A 22,107-nucleotide genomic window follows, 5' to 3' on the forward strand; every position below is an offset into this window, starting at 1 on the left:
GTGTGTGGCCCCCGAATAACAGACAATGCTTAGGTTAAAGTGATGCTACAGAGGTTTAGTATATTTTCAACCAGTAGTTTTGAAAGTAGCACTCAAGACAAAACAGGTCCCAGAAAATTGTGCACGTCATCTTTTTCCCCCTCAATTCGTATGATACAGTATGTTACAAATTCCAATTCGTTATGAATTTGTAAGTGCTTAAGATCCCATTCCATCTTTTAATAATACATGAGGTCTTTATTGAAGAGTTGGGCTTTTTTGTTGTTGTGTGTGCACCTTTTTACTTATAAACAACTAAAAAACATCCATATAAGTGCTAATTTCCCCCTCCATTTCAAAACAACCCTCCCTCTCCCAAACCCTTATAGTTTCTCTCTGAAGACAGTGACGGGACATACACACCGACTCAAACCGACAGCATTCCAGCACACACACCTGCCCCATAACACCAGTCTCAGCCAGGGGCTCAATTCACAACAATCCCCTTCTAGCATGGTTACATCGTTCCTCTCCTTTTGGATAAGTTTTTTTTAAGTGACACAGAAGTGCAGCATTCCACACACACGACACTAAACAACCCTAATCCTATATTTCATATATGTTTTTGTCTGTGTATCGACCATCTTCCCATTCTACCGAGATTCTGCATGTGACAAGTTCGAGGTTCGCCATTGTGCTGCAACAGTGCAGGAGATTATAGGCTAGTCAACTACATTCAACCGCTACTGCAATCCTCTCCAGTTTATCCCCAGGTTATTGAACCCACCATTTCCTCCTCACTACACCATGTTATAATCTCTTGGGTCAAGGAGCCATTTTGTTTCAGGCTCTCAGGCACAAAGAAGGGTGAAACCCCACTGTAGCTTCCCACTGTCACAGCAATGCCAAAGCACCAACACCAGCTCCTCTTAAATTATATACATTTTTATATTCCTTTTTTATTTTTTATTATATTCATTTAAATTATTTTCCTATTGAGAGGATGTTTATTATTATTATTTAAATATAATCAACCACAAAACAATTTCATTCATTTCTAGGAGCACCGTGCCAATTTCTGAAAGGACACAAAAGTCTATAGGCACAAAAGACAGTTCTAAAAAACTATGGATCGACTATGCTGTGCAAACCAACCACACATAGAAAACCTCACAAGAATAACATAACTAAAGCCATAACTAATTAAATAGATATATCTATATATTTAGATCTAATATAAATACTTTTTATTCAATATACATAAGAGCTCTTTCTGTGTAAACTATTTACATAAACATGACTACATTTTGCTAAAATAATAAATAGCTCTATAGGCCAGGCAGATATTTAGTGTACAGTAACCTTTCTGCTCTTTTCTTTTCAGAGGAGAACTAATTCAATAGACGTTGACCTTCCTTGTTCTGTGTTTTGACTGAAAGGCAAAGCAAGTCAGCAAATCTGTTGTGTTCTGCTTGTGGGTAACCTGAAGCAGATAGCTAGATCCTTCCTGGCATTAAAACGGCAAAATGCTCTCCCTCATAAATATGGGCGAAGGTAATCCTCTACTAACATATGTTACTTTCGATCTAACATGGAATGTGCTTTAATCTCTTTACTGGTTTATTTCAACAGTTAATGTACTGTCTGTCTGTATGACTTCCCTTCAAATACATTTAAGTGATTACCACTGGCTACAGTGCGTGACCAGCATCAACACAGACACGTACATTAAAACACAAGCTAGACGCCACCGTCATCAGAGAGAGGAAGATACAAGTTGCCTTAACCCCAATCCCCCCACCCCTTAATCTCATGCTGCACATTGTTTTTCAAAGTTTTTTTTTCTACTCCCCCCAATCATAAAAATTCTGAAATGGCAGGTGTGGACAAAAACAAAATAACAGCTTAATAACCCCCCCACCCCATAAGAGCCATAAACATGGAGGTATGTATCCGGCCGCTAAACCTGGTAGAGAAGAGAGGGATGGATGTATTGCTGCCGACCACAACAACGAAGAGTTTGTGGAACATGGATGACGTCACAGCCGTGCTTAGTGTCGTAGAACTCCCAGTGAGGCTTCACGTGGACAGTGCAGGTAGACGATTATTTACCATAAAGACTTACTGAAAGACTACACCTGATAACATTACTACAATAGCTGCAGTGTAGATTGTTTAAAATGACCACGCCACAGCTCTTTGACCAAGACCATCCATTCCTATACTCCGTTCCAAAATACCATGCTGTGATTGGTCAGCTGGTTAGTCAGGTGGCACAGCTCTGCTGTCTGTACCACCACCACCTATGGAGAGGCCAGTCTCATGGGAGAAATGGGCGAAATGGGATTTAGAGCTGGGGGTCGAGCAGGGTTTCTCATCATGACTGGATTGCTTCAGATGGCTTCTGAACAAGAGAGAGAGGCAGTGGGGTGTAGGTGTGGTGTTGTAATCACATTCTCTAGCTGTCTTAAGTTTTCGGACGCTGGAAGGGGAACACTGCATGGATATGTGAAAAGTCAGTCACCTCTACTTGGCTTACACTGAAACAGACAGCAGAGCAGGAAGGACAGAAGGAAGGGGGGGGGCTGGTGGACACAAAGGGACGGACGGAGTGTCTTGTCCTCCTAATCCCACTCATCAAAAAGCTCTGATTTGGGCAGTGCCACAGACTGATCCTCCATTCTGGTTGGCCGATGGACGATTGAGATAGGACGGTGGGTGTGTCTGTCTAAGAGGTGTTGCATTGGGGGTTTCAGGGGGGAAAGAGGTGGAATACAGCTGGAAAGGAGGAGGGGGCTTGGTCAGAACAGGCCAGTCCTGCTGGGAGTGAGGTCTGATTGGCAGAGACTGGTTGGAGGACGGGAGTTAACTGGACGATAGAGGGACGGGATTGAATGGGGGCTGGGGTCAGAGGTTGAGGGCTGTGCTCTTATAGGCTGCAGCCCAGCTGCTCGGCCTTCTCCTGAGTGTTTTGGTTCTGCATGCGCAGGCGCAGGCTGGCGCTGGAGTAGCCCTCGTCACTGCAGCTGCTGCGCAGGCTGCCCCGCTCATCAGAGTCACTGACACTGCTGGTGCTCCACTCCAGATCCCCCAGCAGGTAGTCAGTCCCCTCCACATCCACATCCAGCTCCTCCTCTGCAACACACAACACAGGTCAATATTATGCAGGTACCACAATCAGCACCAATGCGGTCTCTACTGCGCTCATATTCAAATTCAATAACTTTGGTTAACATAAAGCCCCATCACTAAGAGTGGGCGGAAGGATTGGTGGAAGAGAATGGAGACCTTTATATTGTATTATAGTGTGGTTTGATGGAAAAACGTGAAACGTTGACAAAAAAAAAACGTTATACTGTAAACCTCCACAAAGCATTAATCACCCCAGTTCAGTTTGTAATGTAGGAGAGGGATTCCCTTGAGTGCTCACCCTGGTCTGAGTCAGGATTGTCGGAGGAGACAATGGATCCTGTGCTGTCCATGCGTGTTCTCTCCACCCCCAGCTGCTCCAGACGCCGTTGCAGGTGCCTCTGCTCTCTCTGCAGCTGGTCTAAGGTATGCTGGGCTCTCCGCTCGCTCTCCTCCAACCTCTACAGTAGACACACATACAGCAATAGACACTGGTCCTCACTTTGTGTGTGTGCACTCTTGTGACAGCTGCTCTAAGACATGCTGATATCGCCTTTTGCCCTCCTGCAACCTCTGACCTCAGTATGTACAGTGCCTTCAGAAAGTATTCGTACCCTTTGACTTATTCCACATTCTGTTGTGTCAGAGACAGATTTTTTTCTCTCTCACCCATCTACACAATGCCTCATAATGACAAAGTGAAAACATGTTAAGACATTTTTGCTAATGTATTGAAAATTAAACAAATCTCATTTACATAAGTATTCACATCAATGAGTCATGTTGTAGAAGCACCTTTTGCAGTGATTACAGCTGTGAGTCTTTCTGGGTGTCTCTAAAAGCTTTCCACACCTGGATTATGCAATATTTGCACATGACTATTAACAAAAATCTTCAAGCTCTGTCAAATTGGTTGTTGATTATTGCTAGACCCCAATTTTCAGGTCTTGCCCTAGATTTATCTCCCAGTGTCTGGTGGAAAGCAGACAACCAGGGTTTCCTCTAGGATTTTGCCTGTGCTTAGCTCCATTCAGTTTCTTTTTTATCCTGAAAAACTCCCCAGTCCTTAACAATTTCAAGCATACCAATAACATGATGCAGCCACCACTTTGCTTGAAAATATGGAGAGTAGTACTCAGTAATGTGTTGTATTTGCCCCAAACATAACAATTTTTTTGCAGTATTACTTTAGTTCCTTGTTGCAAACAGAATGCATGTTTTGGAAAATTCCTTCTCACTTTGTCAATTAAGTTAGAATTGAGTAGTAACTACAATGTTGATCCATCCACAGTTCTCCCCCATCACAGCCATTAAACTCTGTTTTAAAAAGTCACCATTGGTCTCATGGTGAAATCCCAGAGCGGTTTCCTTCCTCTCCGGCAACGGAGTTAGGAAGGACGCCATTATCTGTGTAGTGATATACCATTCAAAGTGTAATTAATAACTTCACCATGCTCAAATGGATATTCAGTGTCTGCTTTATATAAATCTACCAATATGTGCCCTTTTTTGCTAGGCTTTGGAAAACGTCCCTGGACTTTGTGGTTGAATCTGTGTTTTAAATTCACTGCTTGACGTTACAGATAATTGCATGGGTTGGGTGCAGGGATGAAGTATTTATTCAAAAATCATGTTAAAACACTATTAGAGAGTGAATACATACAATTTGTGGCTTAAGCAATTTTTCACTCCTGAACTCATTTCGGCTTGCCATAACAAGGTTGAATACTTATTGACTAAATACTTTTCAGCTTTTCATTGTTAATTTGTAAACATTGACATTATGGGGTATTGTGTAGGCCAGTGACAAATCTTAATTGAATCCATTTTAAATTCATGCTGCAACAACAAAATGTGGGATAAGTCGAGGGGTGTGGATACTTTCTGAAGGCACTAACAGTGATTCATTAATATACTGGCCTCCTCCTACCACCACACATAGTTAACCATAGACAGGTTCCTGAACAGTCTAGTCCACAAGGTAGGTAAAACCCTGGTCCTGGAGTGATGCAGGTTTTAGTTTTTAACCAGGTGCCGCTTTACTCGACCTCATCAAACCCTGATGTACACTAGTCGCTCACCCGAGTTAGCACTACACTAATTACCCTCTAGACCACGAGGGTAACAGACATAGAATTAGAATACTAGAATTAACTTGAACCTTCTTATGATGGTATAAAAGGTCAGTCATTTTGGTCAGGAAGTTGGTCAACCATGGTTTGCCAGTGAGTCGATAAGATAATGTAAAACAATGCATTTGAAGAATTTATCTGCAATCCGTTTGTTAGCTAGCCAGCCAGCCAGTTTTAGAGGAATGATCCCATGAATTTTTCAAATTAACTGCCAATATGATAAGATATCTATACTTGTCTGAGTCCTAACACAATAGCACTCACAGCTTTCCAAGAAAGCAAAAATTGAGACATTTATGGTCTATTCACATATTTTAGAGGCTATTTATACAGAAACTGTATGAACCTGTATGAACTGTATGATTATTTGACAATATTTTTTAGGTTGACAATTCTATTACACAATTTCTGATATCATATGCCTTACTTTTATTTTCCTACATAAGTAAAATCAGGATTATGCCTCTACTGCCATTCATTCCAATTAGATTGGTTTGGATTTCTCCCGGACCAACATGGCTGCCATTTTCACCCCTTTCTGGAACTATAGCCCCCTCTAGTAATTTAATAGGGTCTCCATGGTAACAGATTTCTTTCTATTTTAGTCAACTCTGTTGCTGTAACCACGCCAAACGTTGCCATGACAGTAAAAAGGGAGTTGGCTGAGGCAGAAACAAAGTGGCACCGTCTATTACCCTCTTCCAACGGTAGAATAAATTGCCCTCTTGAAACTGTAAACACTTTAAACGGATTTCTCATTACTTCTCCGCCCACCATCACCCACCACAATGTGTTTCTTGGCCCTCATCAGCAGGCTGAGGGTGGTATGCCTGTTGGAGTCTGGTCCCAATGGAACGAGGGATTTCAGTCGCTCTAAACACAGCCGTAGGTGTGCGCGTCTGGAGAGAAAGAGAGAGATGCATAATTTCATCAGCTCCCTATAAAAGGCCCAGTGCAGCCTAAATTCAGTTGTTCCCTGTGCTTTGTATCATACTCTGCAACAGCTGATGAAACTAACACTGTAAAAGTGAGAGAGAGAGAAAAAAAGTGTTATTTCCTGATTGTATTTTCAACCAGGCAATCCTGGTGACGTCTCCAGCCCACAAATTGGTTAATATACCCCTCTGCCAATAACAGCTAGCTTTCAGTTTTCACCTCCACACTCAGACCACTCCCAGCTAAATTCTTGCTTGAGAAATAGTTAGAACATTTTCATGGAAAACTAAGATAATTGTTACGCAGAAATATGATATTGATATGAAAATGACCGCATTGGGCCTTTAAACCCCCCCAGACGTCCTTGTTCACCTCATATGGTGTCAGATCTCTAGCTCCCTGTAGCTCTCCTGCAGTCATTTCACCCCTGAAAGAGATCACTTTCATCCACAAACACTTGTCTGCCTAGGGCCTGCACCTGCCCGGTGTAGTGATCACAACATTTACATTAAGCTGCTCGAGATCTCTTTATTATCCCCCCTTATCTCCTCACTCGGCTTGGCAGCTGAAGGGGAGTAGTGGGTGTCGATGGGTGACCACATGACCCCTGTTACACAACACATCACACCTCCAACTGGAGGCTGCTACATGCACGCAGGCAGGCAAGGGGCACGACCTCACCATTTACTGCAGGTGTGTGTAGCTATCTTAAGATGAATGCTCTGGATAAGACCGTATGCTAAATGACTCAAATGTGCGTACCAAAGGCCAACGCATGAGTGGGGCGAACTTCAATTGAAAACGACTGCACAAAGCGTGGGACAGTTGAGAACATCTGAAATGTTATTTGTAGCTCAAGGCTAGGAGTATGAAGAATATTTAGTACTGGGAGTACTCGAGAGATATGATATAGTGCGCGTTTATCCCTTCCAACTGCAGTGTGAATGACTAAAGAATATTCTAATGTTCATTGGAGAGACACACACACACACAGCCAACATGTAGATAAAGTACATAAGAGTGGGACATATCCAGGTGTGTTCCTCTGCTAGCCTAGAGCTTAGCTTAATATGAACTATTCCAAAGGGAAACTGGCATGACATAATGTGACAGAGTCCGAGCAGGAGCAGCAACACTGTTGTGATAGAATCAGGATGTACAGGGAGGCTAATGTTTGTTAAACAATGTCAACTGACGGCAGGGCAGAGTCATGCATGTTACAGTAAGCAGGCCTACAGTACTAAGCCGGTGTTATATGGTCTGACTAGGGTTGCAAAGCGACTGGTAATTTCCTAAAGTTACTAAAGTTTTAATGTTAAGTTTACTAAAGTAATTTTTTTTTATTCATATATAGTATTTTTATATTTTATATCCGTGTCCATATTGTCCATGAGTTTCTAGTAGATAGACCATATGGTTCAAGAGGAACTTGCCTAATTAATGAAAAAAAAAAGCATCTAAATCAAGAATGGCATTATTTTAAATTTACCTCTGCAACTCTTTACCACAACTGCCATCAGTTTGACACCAAAACATTAACAGTGCGTAAAAAATAAAATAAAAGGACATTTCATGTTGAAACTCAATAAACACCAATGATATTCAGTAAGTTGATTTATATTTAGTTAAATGTTTTACAGCTTTGTCATATATTTTTATATCATCGCATTTCATATATTTTAAAATGTGATAAGGTCAGAGATAAATTGCAGACACCTGTGATAATCGGAAGTACCCAAAGGGGCCACTAGATGTCTTGTGATAGATTACAAAATCCTTGAAAGATACCAAAATGCTGGTAGTTTACTGGCAAACTGGTAGTTTACTGACAAAAAAAAGTTTATATAACCCCCCTTTGCAACACTAGGTGTGACTGAATGGCAGGACTGTAAGGGTGTGGTAGGAAGGACACAAAAACAAGGCTATTTCTGCAACAGGATATTCCAGGGATGTATACACTTACAACGTATCAATGGGGTGGCTGTTTATGGGTCTGTGTTCATGTAGCCGATATTTCTGTGAGCCTGTACCTTACCCGTTGACAAATCCCACCAACAACGTCCAGCGTTTACGTACAGACCAGGGTTTCCGTTTGGAAAATGTGTCGCCGGACAACGTGATCGGGAAGATTTTAATTTAACGGCCATTTGAGAAATTTACCAGACCCATATGCATTGATTCAATTCTCTGTTAGGAACTTAGAGGGTGAATCTAAAGATGCAACCACTAGGATGGGTCGCTAATATGACTAGGGTTGTGCCTTTGGCTTCTGGACAAGGAAAGAAAGTTGATATGAAAACCCAATAGAACAGGAGAGAAATGGCATATGAGGAAGTCTTTCATAGTCTGCTCGCGTGGCAAAAGGCCTAGCTGATTATTGAGTTGCGACTGACAGTGAAAAGCATATCAAATATATGTTGTGTGAATTGATTGCCCTTTATTTTCATCAATTCCACACGTCACCAATAGTAAATGCACCTTTAATCCCCCGTCATTTGGTTATATTCACTTCTGTATTACTAAGTCGACCTACAGTTATTTACCATTCTCATTCTTGGAGTGGAAACGTTGTTTGCCTGCAACACTTGAGAGAAACAAGTTTGTTTATTTCATAACCAACATTTACGACTTTTTTCACTGTCTTTTGCTTGGAGTGCTCCATGTGAGCAATGACCACGGTTCTGGTTTCTCGGTCTTGTTAATGTTGAGGGAGCGTGCGCGCCTGAGCACGCATAGAACCAGCCTACCTGGGCTGCTGCGCATAAAATGTAAGAAAATGCCCATTTGGAGTTGTTTGACTTCTGACTTAACTCACCACGTCCCCCTCTGATAAGCTGAACTTGTGTTATGTTTTTCCTTCACCTCACACAATAAGTCAGCAAAGTCTGGATGATAGCCTACTAGTTCCTCACAGTAGGCTATTTGAAAAGTCTTTCCAACAAATCACCAAGTCTGGGTGTGAAAGAGCAAAATATCATCATCATCTGATAAACCCATATATCCTGTGGAAACGTCATTAAAAAACTTTTCCATTAAGCAATAACAGCAGTCTTTCCCAAACTCACTGGCACAGAAAACGGCTAGTTGACACAATGTTGCAAGTTCGCTAGAGACAGCTTCAGCTGATCCAGTTGATTGATTTGATACAATGTTGCACTTCACTAGTATAGCTCAAGTGAAGACAGAGAAAAAGGCAGGCAGACAGGCTGTAAAGAGATGAATGTGATTGAAAGAACCAGAATTATACCAGTATAATTTCTATTGTTTTTAATTTGTCAGCTTTAAAGTATTTTTACTTATTTGACAATGGAAGCTCATTTAGGCTATTTAGCCGCCAGTGAATCACGGTGTATCAATATGTCCATATGGCAGAAGCTGGTGCGCTCGCATTAGTAGAATTTTGACTTTTATATTTGAAGATTGTTATGATTAACCACATGACGATTTTGGGAAACGAAAACGTTATTGAAATTAAACCACGAAAATTCGCATATGAAAATCATAACAGGCACGCAGATAGTAGAATATATTGTATCCTTCCCCAAACTTGAAACTCACGCGCCCCTTATAAAATAATTGCCATGTTTCTACGGTCGGATTTTCAAGTTAGTTAAGACATGCCTCATAATATGGAAGTAAAACAGTCAGATTTCAAACAATTAAGCATGTTTTCATGCATACTGCCTCCAGCTCACATTGTAAAGTGATGAGTGACATGCTGATAGCCTGCCTACCTTTTTCTCAGTCAATTTAGCCGGCAACAGTTGTATTATTATTTTTTTAATTTTTTACAAAAGCCGGCCATTACCGGCTAACGTAAACCCTGGTCCAGACATTTCAGTGTTGTGTAATATATAGACCAGAGACAAGACCATGCACGGGCAGCTCCCTCCGCTCCAACCAACATGGTCTTTTACACGGGCAACCGGGCCTCCTGAACGCAGGCCTTCCACTTGCCCTGTGGCCTGTAAATCATCCTCCTGTACCGACTCTGACCTCAGGCTAATTGCTCCGAGCAGAGGGATGAGGACAGTAATGCAATCCATACATTCCATTTCTATGGGGATGAGTTCGCACGCAAAAGGTGTGGTAGAAAGAGGAGTGAGGTTACACAGATGGCCAGCTCCAGCAGGCAGACTCGGCTACGGGACTCACTGCAACAGAGGACTTGGACCGAGGCAGGGTGGTAGAAGTGTAGGTGGGGGATTCATTTGAACAAACATAGGAGTAGAAAACATTGAGCCCCCATTGCTTGAGTCTATCTAGACACGCACAACGACTGACGGATCAAGTCTCACCGTCCTCTGGCTGGCAGTGTGTTTGTGTTTCATCATTGGCCAAACAAAAATGTCGCCTTGCAATAACTGCCATCTTGTGTGTCGGAATAAGGGGCCATGCTGGTTATAATTTGTAGAATATTTGTCATACCCGTTGTAAGTGGTGTGAGGGGTATAACGGTACACGTATTCGTACCCTTCAGTACGGGGACCTTGGTTCGCACTGTAAACCCGAATGAATACATAAAACAAATATTTACAGCAAAAACACTAGGCCTACGCTTCGAGTAAATCTGAGCTGAAAAAATATCTCAGGTCATTTCGTTAAAACAATGAGCCCATGCGCACGTTGGAAATCAACATTTCAATCTTAAATTGCCGCATTTCAGAACTGTACTTTTGTGAGGCGCAGCTGGGAACTAGTTCTATACAATGGTGAGGTCAAGAAGCCAGAATTGGAGGATCCTCCATCATCGTTTAAATCTCGCTTGGGAACGGCTTCCCAGTAGATTACAACGACGGACAGAGAGTTGTGGATAAAACGTTAACAGTATGTCGCCACGCTCTACAACAGCAGCCTACGCAGCTGCCAACACCTCAAATATGTTGTCACATTTACCCAGACATCACCACAGTAGACCGAAACGCAAAGAAACAACATTGTCTCTCCTCTGCACTCAAGCAGCCCTTGGCAAATGATTCTGACTGGGCCAAAGAAATTACAAGAGCGATAGATTTTTTTTTTTTTTTTAATACAGTCTTTGGTTTATTGACACAGATATGCGCTTATTCTCAGAGGTTGAGAATCGGGAGTTTCAGTGAGCACCTCGTAAAAGTACTCGAGCATCCATCTTGCACTCATTTCAGCAAACATGTAGTAGCCACTCTATATAAGAAAGCCAAAGCTTCAATGAACTGACCAATGCACCCTGTGTTGCGCTTTCTTAACAGTGACCGCCCATCACATTACCCACAGGCGGGGAGATGTACTGTGCTAAAGACACGCCCCCACTGACAGAGGAAGTGTCATGGTGCGTTCGTAACCAAGATAGAAGCGGGAATTTACCACATACGGCTGGGGGGGGTGAAACAATCCACTTGAACAGCCCTCCAACTGGTAATTACTAGTGGGAAACTCGTCTAGCATCATGAGCACCCACACGGTGACCTCGGACTTCACCTACTAAGTAAATGGCCTCTAGAACAGCATTTGCACCAGTTAAAATGTAACAAAACAGTTATAAAAAGGAATCTATTAATGTAGTTTTTGAACTCTATACATTTGTTTACAGGCATGATAGCTGTACCTTTAGTTTATGGTTGATGCAGTTTGTTGGCCATTAGCCAAATCGGCATTTCTCAACGAGTTCAAATCACATGAACGCGTCAAACTGGTATTTACGACTTCACAACTGGTAAATTCCTACCTCCCACATGTTTACAAACACAGAATCAAAAGTGGAAACTTGAGGCCCAACATAACAATAGTCACAACAGACAATGCCAGGAACATTGTGTATGCTGAACATTGTGAATGGCATTTCATTTTCCTGCTGTACCGAAACCGAACCAAAAATTGACCCCAAAACAACACGAACCGAACCATGGGTTTTGGTGAACTGTTACACACCTAGGAGGGATGCATTGATAGAGGCAATAGGCAGCAGGAGTGAGATGGCTGCCTTCCTTCCAGTTAAGGGAATGTGTATGGGCTTAAAAAGCCTGAGAATCACACACACACACACACTCATGCTGTGCTGCTGTTCCCAGGCCTAAGCTTCAGAGCCATGCATTATTCAGTCAGTCTGCCTGCCCACTGAGTCATTAGCCCTGGTTGAACAAGAACACCACTCAGACCCTGCCTAGAACACCAGTGGGACAGGGACACCTCCAGGGAGAGACTATGGAAACAGGGAGACTCCAGGGACAGCCAGGTAGAGGTCAAAGTGAGACCAGGGATGAGGCCTGTAGTCCCTTTTTGGATAAGCTGCATTCTGCACTGTTCATTTCACTCTCATTACTCCCTTCTAGCCATGTGGGACTGAGGAGAGATTCAATGTCTAATAGGGTGATCTGACAGAGCTAAGAGAGAGACAGTGATGTGGGATTCAACGTACCGGTTTTTCTCCATCTCGTTGTGCGTAGATCTGTGAACAGACAGACAGAGGTTAGAAAGTGTCCTTACACATCATCACAGTAGATTCAGCGTGCTTCAGTAAAGTGCTTTAATAATAGACGATCCCTCTCAGTTTTCCATCACTGCAGTCAACCAGGGAGTTATTGCGGAGAGGGAGAGGCTTGTGTTGTGTGGGAGTTTAAGAAGCGCCAAAAAGCACAGAGAAGTTAAACTCTACGAAATGAGAAAAGGCAGGAATATATATTCAGGAGGCACACACGTGTACACACACAGAGGCCCGGGGGGGTAGACTTAGCAACTAACTAGAAACAGCCTGCTGCCTGATACCAGCCAGGCTATAGAGTGAGTAAAGGGTGAAAAGAGAGTAGCGGTTGGAAGAGGGACAGAGAGAGAGAAAGAAAGAAAGGGACAGAGACGATTTAAAGGTCTTGTAGTGATTGGGTATTGGTGGCCACCTTGCCTCCTACATTGCAGTGTAAACTGCATTGTTCACCAACAGCCTATGGTCCTACCAGCTCTACCGGGATGAGGCCTGTAGTCCCTTGTAGGATCAGGGCACACAGATACGCACCCCTCTCTCCAAGCTCCACAAAGGGCCAGGAGGCTGGCCAGGTCTCTTTTTCATAAAGAATCTGCAATGGGGTGAGAGGGAAAGGGCACTAGGCAGAGAGACAGGAGCAAAGTCCTCTTCTCTCCACTACACCGGAACTCCCCAACCTCCAGTCCCAAAATAGACCAACCTGCACTCTGCAGGCTGACTGCTGTCAGCACCCCGACAGCCTTGGACCCCCTCCGAAAGATCAACCACGCACTACAGACAACACAAATACGAGTGCTTGCTTGCCCCAGCCAGAGAGTACAGTTCATATGACAGCACAGTAGAGCTGACTGGTAGAGAAGACTAGGATATGAATAGGGCTACCAGTGTAACCCATTTCCCATGTGACGGGGGATGGGAGGGGGGGGCAGGCATGCCACTGCCAGAGACCTTTCCTCTCCTCTGCCAGGTCATATTACTGTACAGGACGAGGCCACCTCCCCCTTCTACTCTAGGTGCCGTCTACCTGGCATGCTGTACATGAGCCCATGCATTACCGTACAATTATAAAATAGAACAAATCATTACAGACCTATTGACTTGAATGGGGATTAACGGTCTAGTGATTCTATGTGTACAGAACAGCAGTCATATGATCAATGTAATAAGCAGTGAATTAGGCTACACTGTATTCCAGCTATGTAGTACTACACACAATGGAAGAGCTTTAGAATAAGGATAAACATAGCTGCATTGTTGTCGTTAGCTATATATAGTCTAATCAGTCAGTGTTTCCCCTGGGTTTTCCTTCTAAGGCGGAGAGCTAAGGACATCCTGGGCAAAATGTTCAACTGAGTCCAAGAGGCTATAACACCAATATGATGATAAGATGGTTAGATAGATATATTCAACATCTTCCTCTCCATGACTTCATAATAGAGTGGAACAAACAGGTCTACAGAGTCTAGTCCACCAACACAATAGCATGTCAGGCCTGTTTGTGTGCACAGGGAGCAGGGGAGAGAAAGTAGTGAGAGAGGAGAGGACCATTTCTGTAATGGAGGAGCTGAAGCAGCAATGACTGCCAAGAGTGAAGAGTAGAGCAAAAGGGGAAAGAGGGGAGCGAGAGAAAAGAGGAGACGAGTACATTCATAAAAAGTGCCAGCATTTACGTTGTTACCTAGAAACGCACTACTACTACTACTTTTACAGATCCACTGCCCAGCCATGCAATTTATAGAACTTGATCGCCACTGTAAGAAGCATTTAGACCAGGGATGAGCAACTAGCGGAACTCAGTCAGGCCCTCATTGATTGTTAGTCAATCTCACTCAAATATATTAAAACCTGCAAACATCAGGGCCTCCCGAGTGGCGCAGCGGTCTAAGGCACTGCAGTGTTTGAGGCGTCACTACAGAGCCGTTTTTTTATCCCGGGCTGTGTCGCAGCTGGCCGTGACCAGGAGACCGATGAGGCAATGCACAACTGGCCCAGCGTCGTCCGGGATAGGGGAAGGTTTGGCCGGCCGGGATGTTCTTTTCCCATCGCTCTCTAGTGACTCCTGTGGCAGGCACATGCACACTGACACCGTCACCAGTTGTACGGTGTTTCCTCCGACACATTGGTGTGGCTGGTTTCCGGGTTAAGGCGAGCAGTGTGTCAAAAAGCAGTGCAGCTTGGCAGGGTCGTGTACATGAGGACGTATGGCTCTCGACCCTTGCCTCTCCCGAGTACGTACGGGAGTTGCAGCGATGGGACAAGACTAATTACCAATTGGATTTCACAAAAATTGGGGAAAAAAAGGGGTAAAAATTATAATTAATTAATAAAATAATAAAACTGCTAACATTTCTCTCCATCCTATGGAAAAATGTGTAGAATTGCAGGAAATTAGTTAGAGCAAAATGTTCCTCTCCGGAAAAATGTGTAGAATTGCAGCATTGCTCGTAATGTGGTGTGGTGGTGGGGTGGGCATACACATCAAATAACATTTTATTTGTCACATGCACCGAATACTACAAGTGTAGACCTTACAGTGAAGTGCTTACTTACAAGTCCTAACCAACAACGCAGTTTAAAAAAACTAAATAAATCAAAAAGTAACAAATAATTAAAAAGCAGCAGTAAAATAACAATAGCGAGGCTATATACAGGGGTGCAGAGTCAATGCACGGGGACACCGGTTAGACGAGGTAATATGTACATTTAGGTGGAATTATTAAAGTGGCTATGCATAGATAATAACAGAGTAGCAGCAGTGTGAAGGGGAAGGGGGGGCAATGCAAATAGTCTGGGTAGCCATTTGATTAGATGTTCAGGAGGCTTATGGCTTGGGGTAGAAGCTGTTAAGAAGCCTCTTGGACCTAGACATGGCGCTCCGGTACCGCTTGCCATGCGGTAGCAGAGAAAACCGTCTATGACTAGGCTGGCTGGAGTCTGACAATTTTTAAGGCCTTCCTCTGACACCGCATAGTATAGAGGTCCTGGATGGCAGGAAGCTGGGCCGCACACACAACCCTCTGTAGTAGCTTGCGGTCGGAGGCCGAGCAGTTGCCATACCAGGAAGTGATGCAACCAGTCAGGATGCTCTCGATGGTGCAGCTGTAGAACCTTTTGGGATCTATGCCAAATCTTTTCAGTATCATGACGTGGAATAGGTTGTCGTGCCCTCTTCACGACTGTCTTGGTGTACTTGGACCATGTTAGTTTGTTGGTGATGTGGACACCAAGGAACTTGAAGCTCTCAATCTGCTCTACTACAGCCCTGTTGATTAGAATGGGGGCGTGCTCGGTCCTCCTTTTCCTGTAGTCCACAATCATCTCTTTTGACCTTTGATCACGTTGAGGGAGAGGTTGTCATGGCACCACACAGACAGGTCTCTGACCTCCTCCTTATAGGCTGGCTTGTCGTCGTCAGTGATCGGGCCAACCACTGCTGTGTCATCGGCAAACTTAATGAAGGTGTTGGAGTCATGCCTGGCCGTAAGGTCATGAGTGAACAGGGAGTACAGGAGAGGACTGAGCACGCACACCTGAGGGGCCTCCGTCTTGTGGATCAGTGTGGCGGATGTGCTGTTACCTACCCTTACCACCTGGGGGCAGCCCATCAGGAAGTCCAGGATCCAGTTGCAGAAGGAGGTGTTGAGTCCCAGGGTCATTAGCTTAGTGATGAGCTTTGAGGACACTATGGTGTTGAACACTGAGCTGTAGTCAATGAATAGCATTCTTACATGTGTTAATTTTGTCCAGGTGTGAAAGGGCAGTGTGGAGTGCAATAGAGATTGCATCATCTGTGGATCTGTTAGGGTAGTACGCAAATTGGAGTGGGTCTAGGGTTTCTGGGATAGTGGTGTTGATGTGAGCCATGACCAGCCTTTCAAAGCACTTCATGGCTACAGATGAGTGCTACAGGTCGGTAGTCATTTAGGCAGGTTACCTTGGTGTTCTTGGGCACAGGGACTATTGTGGTCTGCTTGAAACGTGTTGGTATTACAAACTCAGACAGGGAGAGGTTGAAAATGTCAGTGAAGAAACTTGCCAGTTGGTCAAAACGTGCTTGGAGTACACATCCTGGTAATCTGTTAGGCCCTGCGGCCTTGTGAATGTTGACCTGTTTAAAAGGTCTTACATCGGCTGCGGAGATCGTGATCCCACAGTCGTCCGGAACAGCTGATGCTCTCATGCATGTTTCAGTGTTTATGCTCGCTTCAAGGCATAGAAGTAATTTAGTTCGTCTGGTAGGCTTGTGTCACTGGGAAGCTCTCGGCTGGGCTTCTCTTTGTATTCTGTAATAGTTTGCAAGCCCTGTCAAATCCGACGAGCGTTCGGAGACGGTGTAATACGATTGGATCTTAGTCCTGTATTGACCCTTTGCCAGTTTGATGGTTCGTCGGAGGGCATACCGGGATTTCTTATAAACTTCCGGGTTAGAGTCCCGCTCCTTGAAAGCGGCAGCTCTACCCTTTAGCTCAGTGCGAACGTTGCTTGTAAACCATGGCTTGGGGTATGTACGTACAGTCACTGTAGGGACGACGTCGTCGATGCACTTTTTGATAAAGCCAGTGACTGATGTGGTGTACTCCTCAATGCCATCGGAAGAGTCCCGGAACACATTCCAATCTGTATTAGCAAAACAGTCCTGGAGCTTAGCATCTGCTTCATCTGACCACTTTTTTTTTTATTGACCGAGTCACTGGTGCTTCCTGCTTTAATTTTTGCTTGTAAGCAGGAATCAGGAGGATAGAATTATGGTCAGATTTGCCAAATGGAGGGCTAGGGGGAGTTTTGTACGTGTCTCTGTTTGTGGAGTAAAGGTGATCTAGAGTTTAACATGCTGGTGGAAATTTGGTATAAATGGATTTGTGTTTCTCTGCATAGTCCCCGGCCACTAGGAGCGCCGCCACTGGATGAGCGTTTTCCTGTTTGCTTATGGCGGTATACAGCTCATTGAGTGTGGTCTTAGTGCCAGCATCGGTCTGTGGTGGTATGTAGACAGCTACAAAAAAATACAGAAACTCTAGGTAGAGTGTGGTCTACAGCTCATCATGAGATACCCAGGCAAGCAAAACCTCAAGACTTCCTTAGATATCGTGTACCAGCTGTTGTTTACAAATATACATAGACCACCACCCCTTGTCTTACCAGAGGCGGCTGTTCTATCCTGCCGATACAGTAAAACTACCAGCTGTATGTTGTTCATGTCGTCGTTCATCCATGACTCGGTAAAACATAAGAAATTACAGTTTTTAATGCCCCATTGGTAATTTAATCTTGCTTGTAGGTCATCGATTTTATTTTCCAATAGAACGTTTGCCAATAGAACGGATGGCAGTGGGGGTTTACTTGCTCGCCTACGAATTCTCAGAAGGGAGCCCGATCTCCGCCCCCCTTTTTGTCAGTCTTCTCTTCACGCAAATGAGGATTTGGGCCTGTTCCCAGGAAAGCAGTATATCCTTTACGTCAGACTCGTTAAAGGAAAAAGCTTCTACCAGTTTGTGGTGAGTAATTGCTGTTCTGATGTTCAGAAGTTATTTTTGGTCATAAGAGACTGTAGCAGCAACATTATGTACAAAATAAGTTAAAAAATAAGTTAAACGCAAAAAAAACCTAATTGAACAAAATAACACGGTTGGTTAGGAGCACGTAAAATGTCAGCCATCCTCTCCGGCGCCATTCTACTTTGCTAGTCATTAGAATTTAACATGAACATTTGACTAGTGGGTTGGCGCCCCCCCTTGGGTTGTGCCGTGGCGGAGATCTTTGTGGGCTATACTCGGCCTTGTCTCAGGATGGTAAGTTGGTGGTTGAAGGTATCCCTCTAGTGGTGTGGGGGCTGTGCTTTGGCAAAGTGGGTGGGGTTATATCCTTCCTGTTTGGCCCTGTCCGGGGGTATCATCGGATGGGGCCACAGTGTCTCCTGACCCCTCCCGTCTCAGCCTCCAGTATTTATGCTGCAGTAGTTTGTGTCGGGGGGCTAGGGTCCGTGTTATATCTGGAGTACTTCTCCTGTCTTATCCGGTGTCCTGTGTGAATTTAAGTATGCTCTCTCTAATTCTCTCTTTCTTTCTCGGAGGACCTGAGCCCTAGGACCATGCCTCAGGACTACCTGGCATGATGTCTCCTTGCTGTCCCCAGTCCACCTGGTCGTGCTGCTGCTCCAGTTTCAACTGTTCTGCCTGCGGCTATGGAACCCTGACCTGTTCACCGGACGTGCTACCTGTCCCAGACCTGCTGTTTTCAACTCTCTAGAGACAGCAGGAGCGGTAAAGATACTCTGAATGATCGGCTATGAAAAGCCAACTGACATTTACTCCTGAGGTGCTCACTTGCTGCACCCTCGACAACTACTGTGATTATTATTATTTGACCATGCTGGTCATTTATGAACATTTGAACATCTTGGCCATGTTCTGTTATAATCTCCACCCGGCACAGCCAGAAGAGGACTGGCCACCCCTCATAGCCTGGTTCCTCTAGGTTTCTTCCTAGGTTTTGGCCTTTCTAGGGAGTTTTTCCTAGCCACCGTGCTTCTACACCTGCATTGCTAGCTGTTTGGGGTTTTAGGCTGGGTTTCTGTATAGCACTTTGAGATATCAGCTGATGTAAGAAGGGCTATATAAATAAATTTGATTTGACTAGTGCTAAAACTACCTATGTAGCCTAATATCTAATATGAATCAGGTTCCTATTACAACAGACTGAGGCATAAATAGACCCATGCGACCCCTCCTTACCGGTTTAGATTTAATATCCAGTTATCTCGAGTTACTGCCTCTCTCGACCACCCAGCCATACTGCTTAATCTCTGTCAGGGTTAGGTAGGAGGACTACCGTAGGAGGCTGTTTCTTCATAGCTAGGTGTCTTGGTAAGCTGGATAACAACAGACAGCTGGCCAGGCGAGGGTGTCCTGTCCTTCCAGGAGGAGAGCTGTCTATCAGGGTGAACTGCTTGACTGCTGCAGTCTGTCCTTAGACACCCTGATCAACCTCAATCTGCTTGGATTCCCCACTACTGCAAGTTGCTACTTGCTTAACTCTGCCTAATTCTGATTGCAGTATCCCAGACAGGAAAAACATCAAGGGCAAAATGCTATTAAAAATGCTCAAAGCAAACTTACAGGCACAAACACACTGACAGACACAAACTCAAAGCATCAGTTTTATAGAGTTTCAGAAGGACTGGGTTGTTATAGATTATGATAATACAGTTAAAGATTATCATTGGCTGTAAACAGACTAGGCTGTCCAGCATTGAGAGCATAACATTAAAGATCAGAACACAAATCCAATAGACAGCAAAGCAACAACCCAACAGAGCCCCTGCAAGTTTGTAAAGTCGAGTTGTTTTTGTCAGTGCTGCATGCCTACACCGTGCCACCACGCCTATATGACATTCACTACATGAGTGAATGTAGGACGAGGGGGGCTCTGCCTGCACATGGATGAATAACACAGCATGATGAGGGGGTGCTTCAAAACTGGACCACACAAACTGCATGTTTTCTGAAAAACTGATCTTGCCATTACAGCTGAATCGTTGAGGGGGTCTACAGTACACAGGGGATTATACACTACTGTTAGTCAAATGACTACCTGCTATTGGAGTTCTTCTTGCTTTTGTTTTTCCGTTTCAAGCTGTCCTTCTCTTTGCTGCTGGTGAACGGTAACACGGAGGCATAGCCATGTTCTGCTTCTGCAAATAAATGAGCAGGATACAAGTTAATCACATCATTATAATTCTCTACAGTGCAAGGAATGCATTCAATGCAGCCATACACATTCCAATGAAAATTGACGAGGGCCAGAAATGATAGATGAGGGAATACTGTATTTTTGCCTAGGTAAGATGAGACAATTTGTACAAAATATCGATTTATTTAAATGTTTTCCCCTTCAGGCAATGATGTCATCTGAACTAGAGTAAACCCTACCAGCTACCCGACAAACCACAACAGAGAAGGGGTCGCTTGGAGAGAACATCAAGATCAAATCCAATGAAGCAAGCATGAACCCTTACCGTGTGAATGTGACAAATATATATATTTTAAATAAAATACGGTAATTTTTGCATTTCAGTAAGATTGCAAACACTATACTTAAACAAGTATCTAGATAAATACCCTGGTAGTGTCGACTGTAATTATTGCTGTACATTTGTTGTTGCTGTGAACATATTGCTGCCAGCTACCCCTATTTGTCGATGTAGCCTAGTTGCAATTACTTAGCTATGCATTCATGTTTAATATGTGGTCTGCAATAATAATCAATACATTATTTATAGCTAATCAACCTGACAAATTGATTATAACAGGTGCGTCCACCAGCAATGCAATTGATGCACGGTAGTACTAACTCAATTATTCATTTAAAAAAAAAAATAAGAATGCAAAATATGTTATCACTACTGTACCTCTTTCTCTGCGATCAAGGTATTCTGCTGCTTCGATCAACATCTGCACCATTTCGATCGCCGCCATTTTCAACAATAGCACCGAAAAAAAGATGCTAATTCGTGTCTGAATTTGGATACACAACTACTTCTGGGGGTTAACGTTAACTATTTCACGTTCAATTACGTTTTTTTTTGTAATGATTAAAATAAGAGATTATATATCTCCCACAAGGCAATTTATCGATAACAGAAATCAGTTATCGCTGTGATACTGCTCTGATCAGCTTGATAGCTTATTTATTGGCTAAATAGTTTTTGTCAAATTCGCTTGACTGATTCTGGCTCGCAGTTACAATCGCTGTCAGTGATTGCAAGCTAACGTAAATGCTAGCCAACGTTTGTGGAAGTCACCAACAAAAATAATGCCGGCGGAATTAGTGTTGAACCAAACGTCACGCCTTGTTGACAAAATAAAAACGACAACCGGTAGCTAGTTAGTTATTAGTAGATGGCTTTCAAAAACAAAGTACGTTTAAACTTAGCCGCACAGAAAAAAAAGTATAGCTTTCTTGCTACCGTGTGAAGCTAACGACACAGCAAAGAAATGAACCCGTTTTAAAATTCTATGTCTGGTCTATTCGAAATTTCGAACCAGCGAATGTAGCTAACTATCCAACGTCAAAACAGCCTTGTCGAATTCAAATACTGTAGTAACAAGCTGGCTAGTTATGCTGCTCGGTCTCGAGCTGCAAAGGCTGACAAAAAGAAGTTACACAAAATGTTTGAAAAGAGCGGCTAGCCACTGCTACCTTGCAACAGTGTTGATCAGACCGCAATTATATTGGTAAACTAACTCCTGTATTTTTGCCAAAAAAGCTTCTGTGAGCGGCGATGCAATTGGGTACCCTAAATAGTAAATGCATTTCTTATTGGACCTAGCCACTGTCGCTTCAACCAATAGGGCTGTCACATACCCCGAGTCATATGCGACTGGTCAACATGTTTCGCCATTTTGGCTCAATCATATCCTAGGGGGAAATCGCAATTGCATTCTCCTCCTTCTCAAAAGAGAAGGTAAGAGCGACCTC

General features: G+C 43.6%; 1 protein-coding gene across 1 annotated transcript; it reads right to left on the reverse strand.

Moving 5' to 3' along the window:
* Window positions 1-922: 922 nt before the first annotated feature.
* On the reverse strand, window positions 923-21,903 carry LOC139576557 (max dimerization protein 1-like). Its single transcript, XM_071402776.1, has 6 exons — window positions 21,038-21,903; window positions 20,221-20,320; window positions 12,571-12,600; window positions 6,025-6,139; window positions 3,410-3,569; window positions 923-3,114 (listed from the first exon to the last, which is right to left on the reverse strand). The coding sequence occupies exons 1-6, from the start codon at window positions 21,102-21,104 to the stop codon at window positions 2,909-2,911; spliced, it is 678 nt and encodes a 225-aa protein (XP_071258877.1). The 5' UTR covers window positions 21,105-21,903; the 3' UTR covers window positions 923-2,908.
* Window positions 21,904-22,107: the final 204 nt, after the last annotated feature.

The sequence above is a fragment of the Salvelinus alpinus genome, chromosome 5, assembly GCF_045679555.1.
Source record: "Salvelinus alpinus chromosome 5, SLU_Salpinus.1, whole genome shotgun sequence".
NCBI lineage: Eukaryota > Metazoa > Chordata > Actinopteri > Salmoniformes > Salmonidae > Salvelinus > Salvelinus alpinus.

Bases quoted from the DNA above. Each gene is read 5' to 3' on its own strand.
- LOC139576557 (XM_071402776.1), bottom strand. From the start codon at position 21,104: ATGGCGGCGATCGAAATGGTGCAGATGTTGATCGAAGCAGCAGAATAC. The intron at 12,601-20,220 runs GTAGTCATTTGA...GTCTGTTCACAG, and splicing joins AAGAAGAACTCCAATAGCAG to ATCTACGCACAACGAGATGG. The intron at 3,115-3,409 runs GTGAGCACTCAA...TGTGTGTTGCAG, and splicing joins CAATCCTGACTCAGACCAGG to AGGAGGAGCTGGATGTGGAT.